Source organism: Podarcis bocagei (assembly GCF_964188305.1).
Source record: "Podarcis bocagei genome assembly, chromosome: 5".
NCBI lineage: Eukaryota > Metazoa > Chordata > Lepidosauria > Squamata > Lacertidae > Podarcis > Podarcis bocagei.
The window spans coordinates 57152038-57170718 of NC_138129.1; the positions used below are offsets into that span (position 1 = coordinate 57152038).

The following is an 18681-nucleotide window of genomic DNA, read 5'->3' on the forward strand; positions in this document are numbered from 1 at the left end:
CAACTTTCTCCTACAGAATTTTAGCAAATCATTCCAAAATGAATTCTCCTTCTCAATTAGCATAATTCCTCAGAGATAGGAAATCAACCAACACTGTCAAGTCATAATCGTTCGAACATGCAAAACGTTTCATTGAGGTCAAATACCAGCTTCAGCAGTCATAGACCATTTTGTTGCTATTGTTTTGTAACTTAAAAGTCATTTGGCTTGAAAGGAGAGGGTGGTCATATAGGTGCTGTGCTGCGGAACAGATACCTGCTTGGAGTCTTACTTATTTTAGTACATTTGCATCTTGCCTTTCTTACATCACAGAGCTCACGGTAGTATACATAGGGTTTCCATGCAGTCTCCCATCCAGGTATTGGCCTGGCAAAGACCTGCTTAGCTTCAGCAAGGTAGCTCCAGCAAGTGCCCTCAGACCACGCCCCCAAAAGTTTGTTTCAGCTTTGAGCAAAGCGCAAGCCAGCACATCTCTGCAGTTAAGTCTAGATTGGATTAAACCAGACAGCTGATATTAGGTTGCCTTGAGAGGGCATACACAATAGAAAGCAGGGTAAAAGCTCTTATATAAAAAGGAATTAATCAATAAATAATACAGTTCTGATAGAAGAAGTTTAACTAACTAAAGATTTAAGTCATAGCCAGTCTGTGAGAATGACATTTTAAAATTACAAAGACAAAGGACACAACTGCACTGCGGCATACAACTTCACACTCTTAGATAATTAAGACTGAGTTCAGAGCATGTTTTAGCATTGAAACAGCAATTCCAGTTTTACTTGCTAGAATCCCTAGCATTTTTGCTATAGAATTTTTGCTACAGGGCTCTGTTTTATCCCCCATGCTATTTAATATCTATATGAAACCGCTGTTTGAGATCATGCAACTTTAGGGAGAAGTATTATTGATATGTGGATCAAACACAGCTCTGTTTCAGTGGCAGTGCTATAATTACTGCTTCATCATGGTTACCAATTGCATGGAGATGAACAAACTGAAACTCAAATCTAGACAAGGTGGAGGTACTGCTGGAAGGTGCTACTTCAACTGCACTGGCTTCCAGTCTGTTTCCACGTCTAATTAAAAAATGCTCATTTTGATTTTTAAAGCCCTTTATAGCTTAGGACTAAGGTAATTGATGAAACATCTGCCTCCTTGGGTAGCTACTAGAGATTGTCTTCCATAGTGGGCTTCCTGGGGTATCCCCACCTTCTGATGGGAAGGAAGTGGTTCCTAGAAAGAGGTGGTGGTGGCGCTGATGTGTTTCCACAGCTTACAAATAACTTTAAATTTACATTGTTGTTGTTTAGTCATTTAGTCGAGTCTGACTCTTCATGACCCCATGGACCAGAGCACGCCAGGCACTCCTGTCTTCCAGTGCCTCCCGCAGCTTGGTCAAACAAAAATTTACATTAATCCTATTGTTTTATCCTTTTTATACTTCAGTGGCTTTTAGGTTTTTATATTTTTGTTTTTACATTTTTTTCTAAACTGTGTCGGAAAAATAATTGAAGGGCCAGACAAAAATACAATAAATAAAACTGTAAGAAGCAGCTAGTCTTCCATCGCATCTCACCATCTACGCAAAGATCAGACCTACATATGTACCGTAAGTAGCCTAAGAGTACATCCTGTTCACTCTAAGTATAATCACACAGCAAATTCCAGCTGCTGGAAATTTGGGTATGTGTAGCAGTGTCTATGTGGAAGTTCACTGAAGAGTGGAAAGAACTGCCACAATTTTGCTGTGACACACTAACCGAAAGGCCGCCATAGCAGCAGCCTCTCTGTAGGACTGTGTCCTCTGCAGAGTTAAGCGGAAGTAGAATTTGATCAAGTATAAGAAAAACTCTCATTCAAAGCAAGCGGCACATCCATTTCTCAAAGGAAAGAAGTCAGTGACCAGCCATGTAAAATTTCTTGTTGAATAATTGTTCCAATTTTAAAATCTAAGTCATTTTTCTTCCTATTAGAAAGCCTGGGGAGAAGAGTCTTTTGAAATATCTGAGATGGTAAAATTTAAAAATTAGCTACTGAGCATGAAGTATGCAATAATTGCTCTTCATAACATTTTTATTGCCTCTACATTCTTTGAATTATTGCTTTAAACTGCGCTGTGCCATTACGATGAAAAAAATGGTATCAATAAAGTATGTGTGATTGATGTTAAGATTTTATCACTTTAAGACTATGAAAATCGGAGGCATGCCAAAGTAAAACCATTTTTCATGACATTTCTTCTTAATTCATAGCAATAATGATACCCACGCATTTCATTTACCAGGGTGTTTTGGGCAAGTGGTTATGCCCACATCGAAATCCATACATCCTATGATTTTGCGTGCCATTATATATGCAGTTTGAGTTTTAAGAATTACTTTGCTTCGAAGATGTTGTACACCGTGTCTTACATTCTTACTGAAAGTAAACACTGAATCTTTGACACACAAAAAAAGTTAATGAATTCTTAAATACTTATTTAACATATATTAGTTATGGGTAAGAAATTCACACAGCTCTCAACGTGAGGTCAATTCAGTGGCATGAGAGTAAAGAAATGACTGGGAAGTGGCTCCCACTTTGCTAGAGAAGTGTGTACACACACACACACACACACACACACACACGGGAACCTAATGCCTGCCCACACACATTACTTCCAGGAGTGTTTTGATTATGGACTTCTCATGGACTACAGTATTAAAAAACACGCAAGCTGACACTCTAAAGAGCAATTGCACTGTACTGAAAGGCGTACCAGGAATCCAATGTGGTCCAGGGATCATAAGTTGCTTACCCCTGTATAGAAGCATGAGGAACAACATACTAACACTTACAAACAGGAACCAAGATACAACCCTGAATAGCTCCAATGGCAAAATATATATTAGCATCATTGTTTACGGAAAAACTCATTGTTAGGTTGTATTTCTCTCTAGTTCTTTCACAATTCCTCTTTCTTATAAATGGACACCCAAATGGGAGAAAAACGAAGACACCAAATGGAAATTCAATGTTATAATGATTAATGTCCATGGTGTGAAAGTGAAGATGTCAAACCCCATGCCAGAAATCCACCAAATATACCAGCAACATCATAGTCTAAAGAAGCCCTTTTTGCGATTTCCTGTATCACCACCCACCACCAGGAAAAAAACCACGTGTGCCAGAAGTACTTTATTTTGAACCAGGCCATGGATATTATGAATTATAGCAACAATGTTTAAAATATCAGGCTCAACAACTCTTCTGCAACCATAATGCTCCTCACGTTCAGGGGAAATAAAGAGACCCCAATGATATCCAGTATATCTGACATCTAGTACCCCACTGATATCCAGCAATATCTCTTTCCTTGCATATTAACAGATTCGGATTTGCATTTTGAAAAATCAACTCAGCACTTGCATAAGCCCATGATTCCCAGCCTAAACAGAACAGGTTATTTGCCACTGGGATGTGGGATTCCACAGGCCCATTCCCTGATTGTAAATCACACATTTGCAGCATTGTAATCCCAAGTTATCTCGGGAAGGTAACACCCTAAAGTGGTGGCATATAAATCTTTAAAGTAAATATATGAAATTGAGCAGGAACTAGTCAAGCTTTTGAAGAATGGGTGTTGTCTAATATTTGGGACATGAGAAGCCCACATTCATTGCTCCTGCTCTGCTAAAAATCACTTCGTGCCACCACCAATCTAAGCATTATTTTCCCATTGAACTTACAGAAATGTGGCAAAGATGATTAAGGTAATTCTATGCATTCAGAAAGCTTGGTTAAAACATTTGCTTTCCTTTTAAAGAGATAAGATGTAGGTGACTAAGCAAGAGACAACTGTACTTTTATTCCAAGTGCTGAAGCAAAATGCAGCACAGCAATTTTAATAGGCTTATATAAACTTCAGAAAAGCTTGAACATTTTGCCGAAATCCAGTCAACCCAGACCAGCCTTCCAGCAAGGAACTTCCAACATATAGCAACTTTTAGAAAATCAGTATCAAAATACATTATTATCCTAACTTCCCTACATACAGCTAAAACATTTGCCTGTAATAACTGAGAAAGCTACCGATGAATCCTGACCAAACCTATTAAGAAAAGCTTCTTTGTATATTTCACCATCCATACACAGAAGCTATATGCGACAGTTTTAATGCACGAGGCATATAGTAGAGACAACTAGCTCCAGAAAGTAAATACAATATGGAAAATGTATTGTAATAGAAGGTGGCCAACCTTGAAGATGGCCCAACTTCAATCTGGACAAAAAATCACTGGGTTTTTATTTAATAGTAAATGTAAAGTCAAGCATCCAGACTGTCAGCTACCAGTTGCCCAAATATACAATGTTTTTTAAAAAAAGAACCTGATTGCGCCATCAAGTGGACAGAAAGCATTCTCCAGTGGGTACGCTGCCTGTTGGAACCGGAATGGCAGCAACTGTGGACAAAGACATATCAGAAATCCTCTTCCATTGCACACTTTCTATTCTTCCACATGCTCTTATCATCTAGAAATAAGGATGTAGGGGTGGGGGGTGGGGACAGGAAGTGCAGGAATGTGTATCTCAACATGTCTAAACTTTTACACATTAATCTAAAATACATTTTTAAACGTCTTTCACAAAAATGGCTTGTTTTACTTATTTAATAAGATTTATATACTGCTTAATCATTCATAAGCTCTAAGCTGCTTACATAGAATATAAAAAGATTCATTCATTGTATCAAAAATATTGATGAACTGAACATCAAAACCAAGTTAACTGAAAAAACTATCAAAATATAAAACCGGCAGTTGTTAGAAATTATATGTAAACATTATTTGTTTGGGTTGGCTCACATGAGTCTGTAGCAGGTGCCCAATTCAATCTAGTGACCAGTTCCTAGACCACTGTGACCAAGCTATTCTAGCCCAGAAGTGGCTGCAACTGTCGTACAAACCAAAGCTGAAAAAAGGTGCTCCTAGCTATCGAGGCTACTGGGGCCTCTAATTATGGCACTAGATCCAGAGCACCCCCAAACTGTGTGCCTGCTCCTTCGGGGAAGTGCAACCCTGTCCAGGGCAGGCCATTTCTCAGAATTTTAAGGTGCTCAACCCTGCAAACAATTTCCTGGAAGTAGACAAACTTGCATAGGACTGCAGTGTTAACCCTCAAAACCACTCTTTGTATTGTTTGTACTATTGCAGGCGGCAGAAATCAAGAAGGTAAATACATTCACAGACAACAACACGCTAGTTAAACCATGAATTATGAGTGGTGTATTAAGCCACAAATTACTGTGGTGCCTGCGCGCTCCAGTTGCATGGACTTCAGCAGTTCTACTGTGGTTTTCTGTTCTAGTCATTCCAGGAAACTGTGGTTTAATCTCCTGACCCACAAATTCTCATTTTCAGTCCCTAGTATATAGAAAAAGTACGGTATATACAATCCTATGGAAGGTTATTCACAAGAAGCTCCACTTACAAGGCTTACTCTATAGTAAGTGTACAAGATAGTTGCCATAGGCTATTAATGTAACCCAACGGGTTAAGTCCAGTTGTGGATTTATTTGCTTCAGATGACGCCTCTGCTAACAGAAAGGGAAGGCAAAGCAACTCACTCATCCTCCTTGCAACAGATTCAACTTGTATTTTCAACACATTTTTTAATAAAAAAAATTATCAGAGTTTGGATTGTTTTTCAAATAGATCAAACGCAGATTATATACAAGTATAGTCCAGTGCCCTCATTAAAGGGATTTGTTTGCTTCTCTCTCTGCCCATCAAATTATTCCATCCCAATCATGTAGTTTTGTTTACACTATTATGAAAATGCACACCTTCCCCAAAGATAATCTTAAAAAATGCAGAGCACACATAACTTGGAAGTACAATAGATGAGAAGAAAGATGCTTACTCAAACCTTCTTTGTAAAATATACACAATAAAGAAAAGTGATCTATATGTTAGTTACCAAATAATTTGAATTGCCTAGTTTTACAAATTTAGAATGAGTATGTCCTCCTGTGGAAATCCTGTTCTTATGCACACTTAACTATGACTGACTTACCAAAGTTGACAGGACTCACTTTTCAGTCAATATGCAGAGGGTTGTATTGTCAATAGTTGCTTTATAAAATAAGACACAGAAGTTTTAAAAAATGATGCTTTCATCAATGACAAATAGGACCAACACACACTCCTTCACTTTTCTAAAGCTCTAATGAGAAAGCCAGTGTTTCCATCGCTTATAGTTCCATAGTTGATTTATAGAGACTAATTGTACATCTTAGCTTTTTCTATTACACTACATTAGAATCAGAATCAGAAGAATCTTTATTTGCATCAGCCACTAGCCATAGCAATAAAATAAAATAAAATGTTCTGAAGATAGAGGTAAAAACTTAACTATACAAAATACATTATGGAGGTTTACATCAATAATAAAATAATAGATCTTATTGTACGGTAATTGCTTCCACTAAAAACCTTGCAGTTTTTGCTGTCACCTGATCATCTTGATCTGCTAAAAGAAAGGACACAGTAGCAATGGTTGAGTGACCTAGCATGGACAGGGGTAGTAACCTCACACCTCAAATCTTTATAAAGAGTGCAAGCTAGAAGACATGAGCCACTGATTCAATGCTGCCATCTCCACATGGACAGAACCATTTTGTTCAGTGGAATTTTTTGAAACAGATGCTCAAGTACAGCTGAAGGCTGTATATTCAATCTTGCGAAAGTGAAAGTGTAACTGTATTTTGGAATTGTTACACTTTGCAAATAGGGTGCCAAAGTGTCAAAATTACTAAGTGGAAAATAATCATACTATGGACAAAATGTCCTTATTATGGCCAAATTATTCTGTCATTCGATATCATATAGGCACTGTCTAATTAAATTATTTGCTTTACTGAAGCCCAGTGTTAATAACTGTTGTGGTGATAAACCAGAAAAGTAAAGCTTTTGGTTGACAATTTTAGTCCAAGCGCTCTCCTGACAATCTTGCAATACTAAGGATAGTATACCAGTGGGGTTTAAATTTAGGTGAAGCCAATAATTAAACGTCCTACACAAAATCTGTAATTCAACAGAGGGGAGATTAGCCTCTAAGCACAATGAAGCATTTGGAACACAGGATGGAAGAGAGGAAAAATTGCCTTAGGAACTTAGATTGAACAGCTTCTGTAGATAAAAGGCATGTTCCTGCCCAAATCTGAGCCCCATATAATAACTGTGCTAGGGGTTTACTTTTAAATTAAACAATAATAACTGTGCTAGGGGTTTAGTTTTAAACACAAGTGCTGACAGTATGTGATTGCCACTTTTTGTATGGAAAAAGCGTGTCAGAATGTTGGCACTTTGAGATGGGTTTTCCTTTGCATATTTCTGATGTGCTCCCCATGACCCTGCTGGCTGGAAAGTAAGGACGAGGTATTTAAAGACTTAGGGACACGGGTGGTGCTGTGGTCTAAACCACAGAGCCTAGGTTTGCCAATCAGAAGGTTGGAGGTTCGAATCCCCACGACGGGGTGAACTCCCGTTGCTCGGTCCCTGCTCCTGCCAACCTAGCAGTTCAAAAGCACGTCAAAGTGCAAGTAGATAAATAGGTACCACTCCGGTGGGAAGGTAAACGGCATTTCCGTGTGCTGCTCTGGTTTGCCAGAAGTGGCTTAATCATGCTGGCCACATGACGCGGAAGCTGTACGCCAGCTCCCTCAGCCAGTAAAGCAAAATGAGCGCCGCAACCCCAGAGTCGGCCACGACTGGACCTAACGGTTAGGGGTCCCTTTAAATATTGACTTTAACTTGTTTGATCAACTAATTATCCATATACCATCTATGGGCCCTATAGTTTCTTGAAAACACCATTACTTTAGTTTTCTTGTAATTCAACCAGCTGTTCTCTGAAGAAACACAAAGCCATTAGACTACATGGCCTCCAGGAATAACTGCAACATACGTACTAAACAGGAACCACAGCTCAAATACAACATTTTGCAGATAAAATATAGTTTTTCCCTCTTTTAAACTGAACAAATCAATTTTGGGCACAATCTAGATCATATGTGCTCTGGAACAATCATACTGACTTTAATGGTATCTACTCTAAAAGGCTTGCATTCCAATAAAACATTATGAAAAAGCATGAAGATGTTTAGTTCATTAAAGGAAACAAGTCAACTAAAAAGAAAGCTGTTTGAAAAGTACTTTGTGAATGAAGTATCTTTATTCCACGGAGCAATAGAATGACAATGTAGTATATAGGTCTGGGACTTGCAAAATGATCTGCCACAGGCTGAACCACAGTCAGCATGTCACTTTCCTTGAAAAACTAGGGAATTTGATTCTATTTTGCTGTAGTACTTAGATGAATAGTTTCTCAAAACTGTTTAAAAATAAGCCAGTATTTCATAATACAATCCACACCAAAAGGTCACTTTAGCCCATCACCCCAACACCATGAAATCAAGACCACCACCAGAGTAAAACACTAATACTTTATTAAAAATTCAAAATTTATTGCAAATTATATTTTGCTTCTCTCCTTTCTTCATTTTTACATGATTTATTGATATCCATGATTTTTTCACAAATGTACTTGTTGACTTTGGAGAGTCTCTGTGCAATTTCAGTTTCGTCCACAGTTTCTTGTGCTATCCTGTCATACAAACATTCTGAAATGGAAAAAAAAATGGCATTAAGAATGACACCTCAACAAATGTAAAACACAGCCGATGTGACTGAGCAAGGTAACAGGCACATGCAAGAGATAGCAAGAGGGCAGCAGTTTGTTGACAGACTTCAAAAAATTTGGCTTATGCACATGGTTTTGTGCATGCAGATCTCTGGATCATGAACAAAATAATGTACAATAATACTTTTGGTTACATTTTAATACTGCAGTGTGAAATGTTTCTGGTTGATTTGTAGTTTGGATCATAGGCTACTAATCACAACCCAACATTTAACTCCATTAAAATTAAAGGCTATAATCATATGCACACTTCTCCATAGAACACTTTTGAGTAAACAGGTTTAGGATTACACCAAAAAGGAATGCATATAGCATTATTTGACCATTATCTAGCACATATTTACACTTTCTAGCTCTGAGGTCTTGTTTTCTAGGCTAAACATTTCCACTATATCACACAACCATGGTCACATGAACAAACTCCAGAGAAAAATCTATGTTTCTCAATGTTCCCTTTGCTGCTGCAGATAGCAGGTTTCCTAGTCATTTCCAACAAACGTTCCCACTTTTTCAGATTTTGTTTTCCTGAATCACACTAACATTGGTAGTCTGAAGAAGTGGAAGCTGACCTATGCTGAACAAATAAGTGATGCGTTATTCCAGCAGCAGCACACTTCTGTGACAGACAAAGAACTATGAAGCCTCCTCTGGTGGACTTTTGAGGTGCTCTAAAAGCATTAATTGAAGTAGGGTTACATTGGCCAACATATTCTATTGGAAAAAGAGCACACAAGGTGTAGTCAAGAGATACTTCCAAGCAATGTAGCTGCATCTTTAATGCCCAAGGTAGTTGAAGGCAGCAGGCTGAAAGAGATGAGGATATAATCCAGAAACTATAAAGCCATGGTAATCTTTGGAAGGAATAAATGGGTTGCGAATAGCCTGGTTACAAAGGCACAACTTTAAAAGGGCGAGCCCTGCTACTCTTAGCACTCCATATAATCTCTCTCTCTCTCTCTCTCTCTCTCTCTCTCTCTCTCTCTATATATATATATATATATATATAAACACACACACACACACACACCCATGGTGGCAAAGTGGCAAAAAATATAGCCATTGTGCCCGCTGGTCCTTACTATTGCTGTAATGGCTTCCAAACTGATTAAACAACTTCTGCTTTGCCTAGTATTTTCCCCACCAGCAATTTATTGCTTCATATGGTAGAAAACCATGGAGATTCACTTAATTAACAAGTTTTATAGCATTGTTAATGTACCATATTAAAGTTATGACAATTAAACATTCTATACCCTTTTCAGTTTCCTCTGACACCTTTCAGAAGTTTTAGAAAAGGTTATTTTTCAGTGACAGGGTTTACAATGTTTGCATAGCATACTTTTTAATAACTTCCTTAAAATAAACTACACAACAGGGACTACTAAACAGCAAGACATATTAGCCCCATTAAGGCTTTATTCCATTTTTAAAAAAGATGTATTTTAAGGAACCTATTCTAGGACCAGAGAATAAAAGTAAAAACCACATCAAACATGGATTTTACGAGCTCTCATCTTGAAATGCAAAAATTATTGGACAATGAAAAATATATTTAAAATCCTAGTTATAATCTAAGCTGAAAAGGGTAGCTGCCAATATGCATTAAAATGAGGTCTGAAAGAGCTGGGGGAAGAACCGTGGCTAAAAATGGTGTTCTAATTTAAAGACTGACGGATGAACTGTGATCAAGGAAAACTACCTCCCACCCCTTCTTCAGTACCAGAACACTGAATATTTGAACTGAAAAACAAGGCACAAACACACAGAGAGGGAAATTCAAGTTATTACTGTGCATTATTGAAATCTACCCATGCTGGCTGTTGCTGTTTTATTTCCAGCATGATTCCCAGATGAACCATCATCCCAATGTTAAAATCCATCTCACAGTCTTGCCAGTGAGGGGGGAAAAACAGTACAATAAACCTTGATGTGCACACAGATCTGGTCTAAGTGCATTGTTGCATCACTGCCTACAGACATAACCCTGATGATTAGCAATGAGTGTGAAAGTTCCACTGATTTCACTAAAATTTCCTAGACACAAAATAGCCTGTGCAGGATCATAAGTTTAGAATGGAGTTGTTAAGCTGTTGCAGAATGTTGAGCGACAACTCAGCTTACTCTGCAGACTTCAGCTGTTCCTAGGGTTTAAGGAGCCACAAAGTCAGCTTCCCTGAACACTACTAATTTTACTCATTCCCAGAACATTGGCTTGAAAGCCCAGAAACAGAAGACAGCTGATTAACTAAGCCTGATGCTGCCCCATAACTAAAAATATTTTGGGAGAAAGGAAAGAGCTGCTAGCTATTGGGCACAACAGGATTATCTCTAGCAGCACAGGAAGATGTCTTATAGTCTACCAAGTGAGACAGTGGGTTCATATAGCTCAGTACTCTTCACAGTGAACACTGCTGAGCTGCTGCCAGTCAGACGGGTGTCTTTTCCAGCCCTACCCTGAGACAGCAGAGAGTCAACCTGGGCTCTTCAACCTGCATTCAAAGCATTTGCTATGCCACTGAGCTACAGCCCTTCTCCATGCTCATTTCTGCTCCTTCTCAGTAGCACTTGGAGCATCTCAATTTTTTTCTTTCCTTGATTGAAAGCAGTTTCTGCACCACTCCAAGTTAACTTCCTCTTCATAAGAGCTGCTCCAGTAGCATCATTGGTTTCCATGCCAATGATAACCTGGCTTACAGTCTTGCAGTGCTGGTGTGAGGACCAGCCTTGTCCACGTGGTTTCCTCAAGTGCTACGAGGAGTTGCCATGCACATATATCTGTGTCCCTGGTTAACAGATGAAGTGGGGCTTGCCCTCTCTTGTACTATGCATTGAATTGGATGTGCATAATACTTAGTGAATCCACTTGTTTTCTTAAGCTACGGAGAACTGATATTTATAGCCTTATGCATCATTTAGATAGTACCAGACTTAGATGATGTGAAAAGAATGTTTGAGGGTTCCTTGTGATTATGTATTCTCTTTCAGTGATATAAAGAAGTGATCATGCTATACATGGATACACATCAAAACATGGTACGTGGGAACAAGGCTAACATAAAAAGTCAATTTGGCACGGCCAAGGAGAAATCTGAATACATTTAGTAGAGATGCCCTCCAAATGTTGCCAGACTACGATTTCCATGATAGGCCCAGGCAGGTCAGAGATGATGGGAGCTGTAGTCCAGCAACATCTGGAGGGTCACAGGTTTCCTATCCCTAATATAAAGTATGCAGGTCAGAATATATAAGGTATACCTAAATCCCATTGAAATTAGACCCTACATATTCAATCCTAGGCATACGTTTTAAGGAGTAAACTTCACTGAATACTATAGGATTTGCTTCTGAGTACGCATACATAGGATTGTACAATTAAGCACATTAATCGTATAATTAAGAACATTAATTACTTAAGTTGCATCTATTTCAATGCATTTTTAACTGGGTTTATTTTTCTCTGGATTGCAACCAAATTTGAAGAAGCTTTGAAACATAGTTCCTTGATTGAAAAAGATAGTTAGACATGCATACTCTTTTACCATTTCTAAAGGTGCTGTCAAACAAAATTTCATATTAGTTTCATTTTCAGAAGCAGGGATTTTCATTCAAATGCCAGATTAAGTAAGGCAATGCCTTTCTACTTATCAAACTGCCTTAAGGTGTCTATTTTCCTCTTTAAAATGGATTGCAGATCCTCTGTCTGCATTTTGAATGAAAATTTGGAGATTAGAGAAGTGGAAGGCTTTATATCGACATATATTTTTGTATGTATGTAGCTATACTCTTTTTTGTGTGTGAGAGAATATCTTAACAAAGCCTCAGTGCAATGATTGATTAAAGGTGTCCTCATACGCTCAAGATCCACTGGTTGAGGGCCAGAGAATATGGTACAAGTGCTAGTAGAACACATCACTGCCATGACAGACACCCTAGTGAAAATATCAAATACATCAACAGAATGGCTAAAACAGGGCAGAGCTATAGGCAGGAGACACTACGACCTACAATTCTCCAGACTACAGACATGGCCCCATCAACAGCTGAACATTATATCATGCCCAGACATGATGCAATTTTCCTCCCACTGACTTAGATGGGGAGGGGTGGGAAACGAAAAATAGTCCATGAAGGTAAAGGTAAGGTAAAGGACCCTGGATGGTTAAGTCCAGTCAAAGGTGACTATGGGGTTGTGGCGCTCATCTCACTTCCAGGCCGAGGGAGCCAGCGTTTGTCCACAGACAGCATGACTAAACAGCTACTGGCGCACGGAGGACCGTGACGAGTGCCAGAGTGCATGGAAATGCCGTTTTCCTTCCCACCGCAGTGGTACCTATTTATCTACTTGCACTGGCGTGCTTTCGAACTGCTAGGTTAACAGGAGCTGGGACAGAGCAACGGGAACTCACCCAATCACAGGGATTCGAACTACCAACTTTCTGATCGGCAAGCCCAAGAGGCTCAGTGGTTTAGGCCACAGTGCCACCTGCATCCCTTTTGTCGTCATATGACAGGCCATATGACACAGTGTAACTCAGCACCCAATCACAGCACACTACCACTAGCATATAAACCCAACACAGGGGGAGCACAACTTGGTCTGGAAACCAAGCCTTAGGAGGAATGGTTGAGGGAATTGGGTATGTTTAGCCTGCTAAAGAGGAGACATGATAGCCATCTTCAAATATCTGAACAGATGTCACATGGCAGATGGAGCAAGCTTCTTTTCTCCTGCTCCAGAGGACTCAAACCAATAACTTCAAGTTACAAGAAAGGAGATTCCAACTAAACATCAGGAAGAACTTTCTGACAGTAAGAACTGTCCCACAGAGGAACAGACTCCAATGAAAGGTGATGGACTTTCCGTCTTTGAAGCTTTTTAAGCAGAGGTTGAATAGCCATCTGTCATATATGATTTAGATGAGATTCCTGCATCACAGGGGGTTTGACTAGATAACCCTCAGGGTCCCTTCCAACTCTACAATTCAAGTGTTCTATGACTGGGCATGTAGGACATCATACAGACGTCATGAGACCCTGTCTTCTCACTCACCCCAAAACACCTGCTCCAGCTTCAGTGGCCATGGGCTGCTGACTATTGCTCATTCTTCCCTGTCAGTGACTCCCTTCTCTTAAAAGATACAGGATCCACTTGAAACCTCATTCTGCACAGACCATGAGAAAGGTCCAACGCATGACAAGCAGTAGAGACTAGGACATTTCCAGCTTTTGCTCATAGCATCCTACTTGTTCCAAGCATGTGCATACATCCTTGGAAGATTCATCACAGACACAAAACAGATGAAAGTGTCCCTAGGATGCAGCTGGTGCCACAAGGAGAACCTGCTCTTCTGTCTATTGAGCAACTGTCATAAAGAACCTGCTTTGGCCATCCCAGAAAAGTTTTTCTCTTCCAGGGTCCACTATCCCAGATGTGCTGAGTTGAATAAAGGCTATGATTCTGCAACATGTTTTTGTTGTTGTTGTTGCCGTTCGTAGGGTCGTACTCAAGTAGGATCTGGCCTCAGGATGGGACTCTGAGAGGGGAAGGAAGAAAGCCTGAAGTGGTGCTTTTAATGGTTGTTCACTCATGAGTGGGCAGGCCTATCAGGTTGCACAAGTTTGATGGTGACAGCGTGTAGTAGGCAGTCATTTGGCGAGGAAGAAGGAAAAGAGAGAGGCAGAGGCCTACTGAGATTCTACTCAGCAGCGCTGGACTATCAGGCAAGAGAGCAAGGAAGGTGACTGGTCACATGGGGTGCTAGGGGAAAGGGTGGGCCAAATGGTCTCGTTGGCCCACGCAGCAGCCAGGCTATTGCTTCATGCAGTGCTCCTCCTGATTTGCTAAGGTGTGTCAAGTGGGAGGAGGGGGGCTCCCCATCTTTCCTAGTGTGAGGTTGTATCCTGAATTTTAAATTGGAACTCCTGTCATGTAAAATGTGAGCTGTTCCACCCAGCTATGGCTCCTCCTCCATTCCTTATGCTCCTGGTATCTATGGCTATGTATGGTGGATGGGGGCAGCATTATCTGGACTCTCCTTTTCTTCTGTGTGTGGTGCTCCAAAATGGTGGTTGTGAAGAGAGTAACTCAAGTCAAACCCCTGCCAGGAGAGATACCTGGGGACTTGCAGTATTGTGGTCATTGGTGGCTATGCCAATGGGATTGGTGGAGTGAGGTGCTCTAACGCTGTGTGTTGGGGTATGATCCTGGCATTGTGAGTTCACTGACTCTCTCCATGTGTGAGTAGGGATAGCAATGGTCAGTTTTCAATGTATACTAGGGGCATGTCTGCTGCTTTCCCACCATTAAAGAAAAAAATGGTTATGTGTTTCCCGCCTCTTCTCCTGGGTTGAGCATGCGTAGGATATATGGGCTTTTCTGTTGGTGTAGCAACAGCATATCTTTCCTGCCCACAACAGCCTAACTAAAATGTGGAATTGTGCTGCATATTTGAGTAATTTTTTTAAAAAAAAAAAGAGGAAGAAAGATTCTCCCATTTCATCACAGCAGTATTGCATGCTCCAAGTCACGTACCTCTGACAATGCTTAATTTGTGAGGGGACAGAGGAGGTTTGGGAACGGCGTCTTTCTTTTTTTTGGTGGCGACTCCTGTGACGCTTCTGTTCTTAAGAACATCTGTTCCCCAGATCATAACCGCTAAGTTTTTTGTATACTTTGAATCCCCTTGCGTTACTTGCAGTTGGTGCCATTTCTCCTCATCTACCCAGATGCCGCTGCCAAGATGGACCTGAAGTGTAAAGGGAGGGAAATGCAGTCAGTTTCCAAAAAGCAAGGAGCATCCAGATTAGTAGTGATTTGTTTAATATTTCATAAGAACCAGCCACTGATCTTAAAAAATAATACTCCTGCAATATCTCAAGGTATGAAATGTTAGAATTAACTTGAAACTGAATTCTGTGTACATTCATGTAAACTGAAAGCAAGTTATATCAGAAAGTGAATTCATACAACCATATAGGCTCAACGATGATTGAAATACTAATCTCCAAAAGACATATACACACATAGATATCTATGAATCAGATCTAGGAGTTCTGAGTTACTTTCAAAATCTCTCACATAACTGTGTCTAACACATGGGAAGACATTCCAACTCTTCTAAAACTATGATTTTCACCAGGTGTGTGGTCTGTGAGTACATTTTGCCAAACAAATGCAAAAACCACCAGGAAAGGAAACCACAACTCAAGAAATGTCTGTGAAGGTCTTCTAGATTTCTCTTGGCCCGATATGAGTGACATGAAATTCACCTAAATTCCACATGACAAATATTTATGAAGTAGCCTCCTAAATTACCTTTCCATTCTCAAGAATATATTTGTCCATTACTGGAACAGCAGCAGGATAGTATGTTGATGTATTTGCTTCCTCACTGAAAGCATTCTGTACTTCAGGCTCAGGCTCAATGGATTCTGGCTGAACTTTTTCAAGGTCTAGTGCAGGACCTACACAGTCCAGAAAACAGCATTTGAGTATATCAGGCAGCATTAATTTAAACAGATTACACTGATTCTATAAAAAACTGGATCTAACTCAAAATCCCAGGGCTCAAAATATGTAATCCACATTCAGTACAAGGAAAACACAACTCTATCCCAGATTAATCCAGATATGGGCAACATCCAATTGTTGTTGGCATCGGTCTGTCTTGAGAGACAATGGAGGAGTGCACATTCAGGGGTAAAGTCAACACATGGTCAGGAGCATGGATAGGCAAACTAAAGCTTGGGGGCCGGGTGCAGCCCAATCGCCTTCTCAATCTGGCCCGTGGATGGTCCTGGAATCAGCGTGTTTTTACATGAGTAGAATGTGTGCTTTTATTTAAAATGCATCTCTGAGTTATTTGTGGGGCATAGGAATTTGCTCATTAGATAGATAAGATAGATGATAGATGATAGACAGACAGACAGACAGACAGATAGATAGATAGATAGATAGATAGATAGATAGATAGATAGATAGTCCGGCCCCCCACAAGGTCTGAGGGACGGTGGACTGGCCCACGGCTGAAAAAGTCTGCTGACCCCTGGTCAGGAGTGAGGGTGAGGAAAGGAGGAGACACTGTGCCTCCTTCCACTGCCCCTGATCGCACTGTGGAGAACAGGAAGGTTTGATCCAGCTGAGTGATTTGCCCTGTACCCTGTACAAGCAGAGTGCGCAATCCTGCTGGGTGCTGCTTTGCAAGTGCCTTCCCTGCAGGGAACATGCTTGCAAAGCAGCACCTTGCAGCTAGCAGGATAGAACCTAGCTTGCAATCCTGCTGGGTGCTGCTTCATAAGCATATTCCCCAAAGGAGTGGTAGCAAGTGGAGGGTTCAATACTGCTGACTGCAAGGGGTCTGCTTCACTAGTGTGTTCCCTACATGGAATGTGCTGGTGAAGCAGCATGCAGCAGGACTGAACCTTCCTGCTCTCTGCAGTGCAGACAGAGGAAGGGAAGGAAACACAATGTATCTCCACAGCCATGTATGGTGGGGAGGGTAGAAAATGGGCCCAGAGGCAACATGTCAAAAGGTATGTGCTATCTCCAAGCCCAATTCCCCTTCACTCATCCTGGTTGCTTCAAAAGCAGAGGGCAAGACTAAGTCTCCCTTTGCCCCCCAAAGAGCAAGGGGTTTTAGGGCAGGAGACTGGGTGCACGGGAGAACATTGAGGAAGTCTGCACTGCAGCCAAGAGCTCTTGGACACAGCAGCAGCTTCTGCAGAGTTGTCCTGCCTATCCCTTTCTGCAAGCTGAGCAGGAAATGCTTGCTTCCAACTCAGCTACCGTAATGATGCTAAGCCAGGGCTTTCTCTTCAATCCTTCCCTGGCTGAATGTAGAAATTCCGTAACTGGAGAACCTGAGAAGAGAATAGCTCACTCCTGTATCAACAATTCGAGGGACGGGCAAGACCTATTTCTATCTCGTAACAACAGGAGTGTGAACAGCATTCCCCTTAGCTACATACAATTCTTGCAGCATGAAGAAATAATACAGAGAACAACCAAAAATGTGGACACTAAATATTTATTTGTAAAAAGAAAAGGTTACCTCACCAGAAACCATTATGCTATTTCTATTTGGTGGCCTTCTGCTGTTTGCTGATAATCTATATATTTGTACATATGAAATTAAACTCTTCCAACATAGCATGACTAGTAACCTCTACCAAAACAGCAATCCATAGTACCACTAGAAAATAAATTTATAAATGAGGTTCTCTTAGTTAGGAGCCACTGACAGAAAGCAGTAAAATTAAGAGTCTATATCTCTGGATAGTTTTATTTCCAAAATCAAACCCTCTTCTAACTAGATAAACTTCACAGTGATTTCACAAACTACTAAGAGTTGCATTTACAGCACAGCGTGTTGTGAATTAGACATGCAATTCCTTTTACTGTGTTTTTGCTAATTGGTGTTGCGTGCCTAATTTGCCGTGCACCATGCCTACTTTTAAAGTTTCTCTCTCTTTGTGGCTTTTGTGCTTCGGTAAGCAAGAAAGAAATTGTGCAGTAATGGGAGGTTTCTGAAAGTCAACAAAATTATCTTAACCTAGCAAACACAAGTGTGGAGTAAGGAAAATCCCTGTATCAGTGAAAAAAATCTTTTCATTTGTGAGGTGTAGAACATCCAGAACTAGAATTAGAAAATAAATACAACAGTGTTAGATTTTTTCCCATAGTTTTGCTTTCTAAGTTTCTTGTGCATCATTTTTGTTATTTCAAAGTCCCCAAGGGTAGTATTCTGGGATAAAATATTACCAGGTTATACAGTAAGATAACTTTCAGATGATACATTTAACTCATGGCAAAGACCGTGTCTAGCATTGGCCCTGTGGGACACTGCAAACTGATATTCTTGGCTACCATCACCAAAGACAGCCAAGGCAGATATATAAATCTATTGGCTAAAGGGAGGGGACTAGTAGCAGACTGTTTTT

The 18681-nt window shown here is 40.3% G+C and overlaps 1 protein-coding gene across 5 annotated transcripts in view; it reads right to left on the minus strand.

Annotated features, from left to right (window-relative positions):
* LOC308586515 (BEN domain-containing protein 5-like) overlaps nt 1-18681 on the minus strand; it is a 753040-nt gene that overhangs the window by 289002 nt on the left and 445357 nt on the right. For 4 of the 5 annotated variants that reach the window (XM_081193196.1, XM_081193194.1, XM_081193193.1 and 1 more), the window contains 3 exons: nt 16058-16206; nt 15275-15488; nt 8472-8662 (listed from right to left, as the gene is read on the minus strand). The exons of the other annotated variant lie outside the window; for it this stretch is intronic. In XM_081193196.1, the coding sequence (XP_081049322.1) occupies nt 8505-8662; nt 15275-15488; nt 16058-16206 (521 nt within the window). In that variant the 3' untranslated portion in view covers nt 8472-8504. Of the gene's footprint in view, nt 1-8471; nt 8663-15274; nt 15489-16057; nt 16207-18681 lie in introns of those variants that run through there. 5 annotated transcript variants of the gene reach the window in all.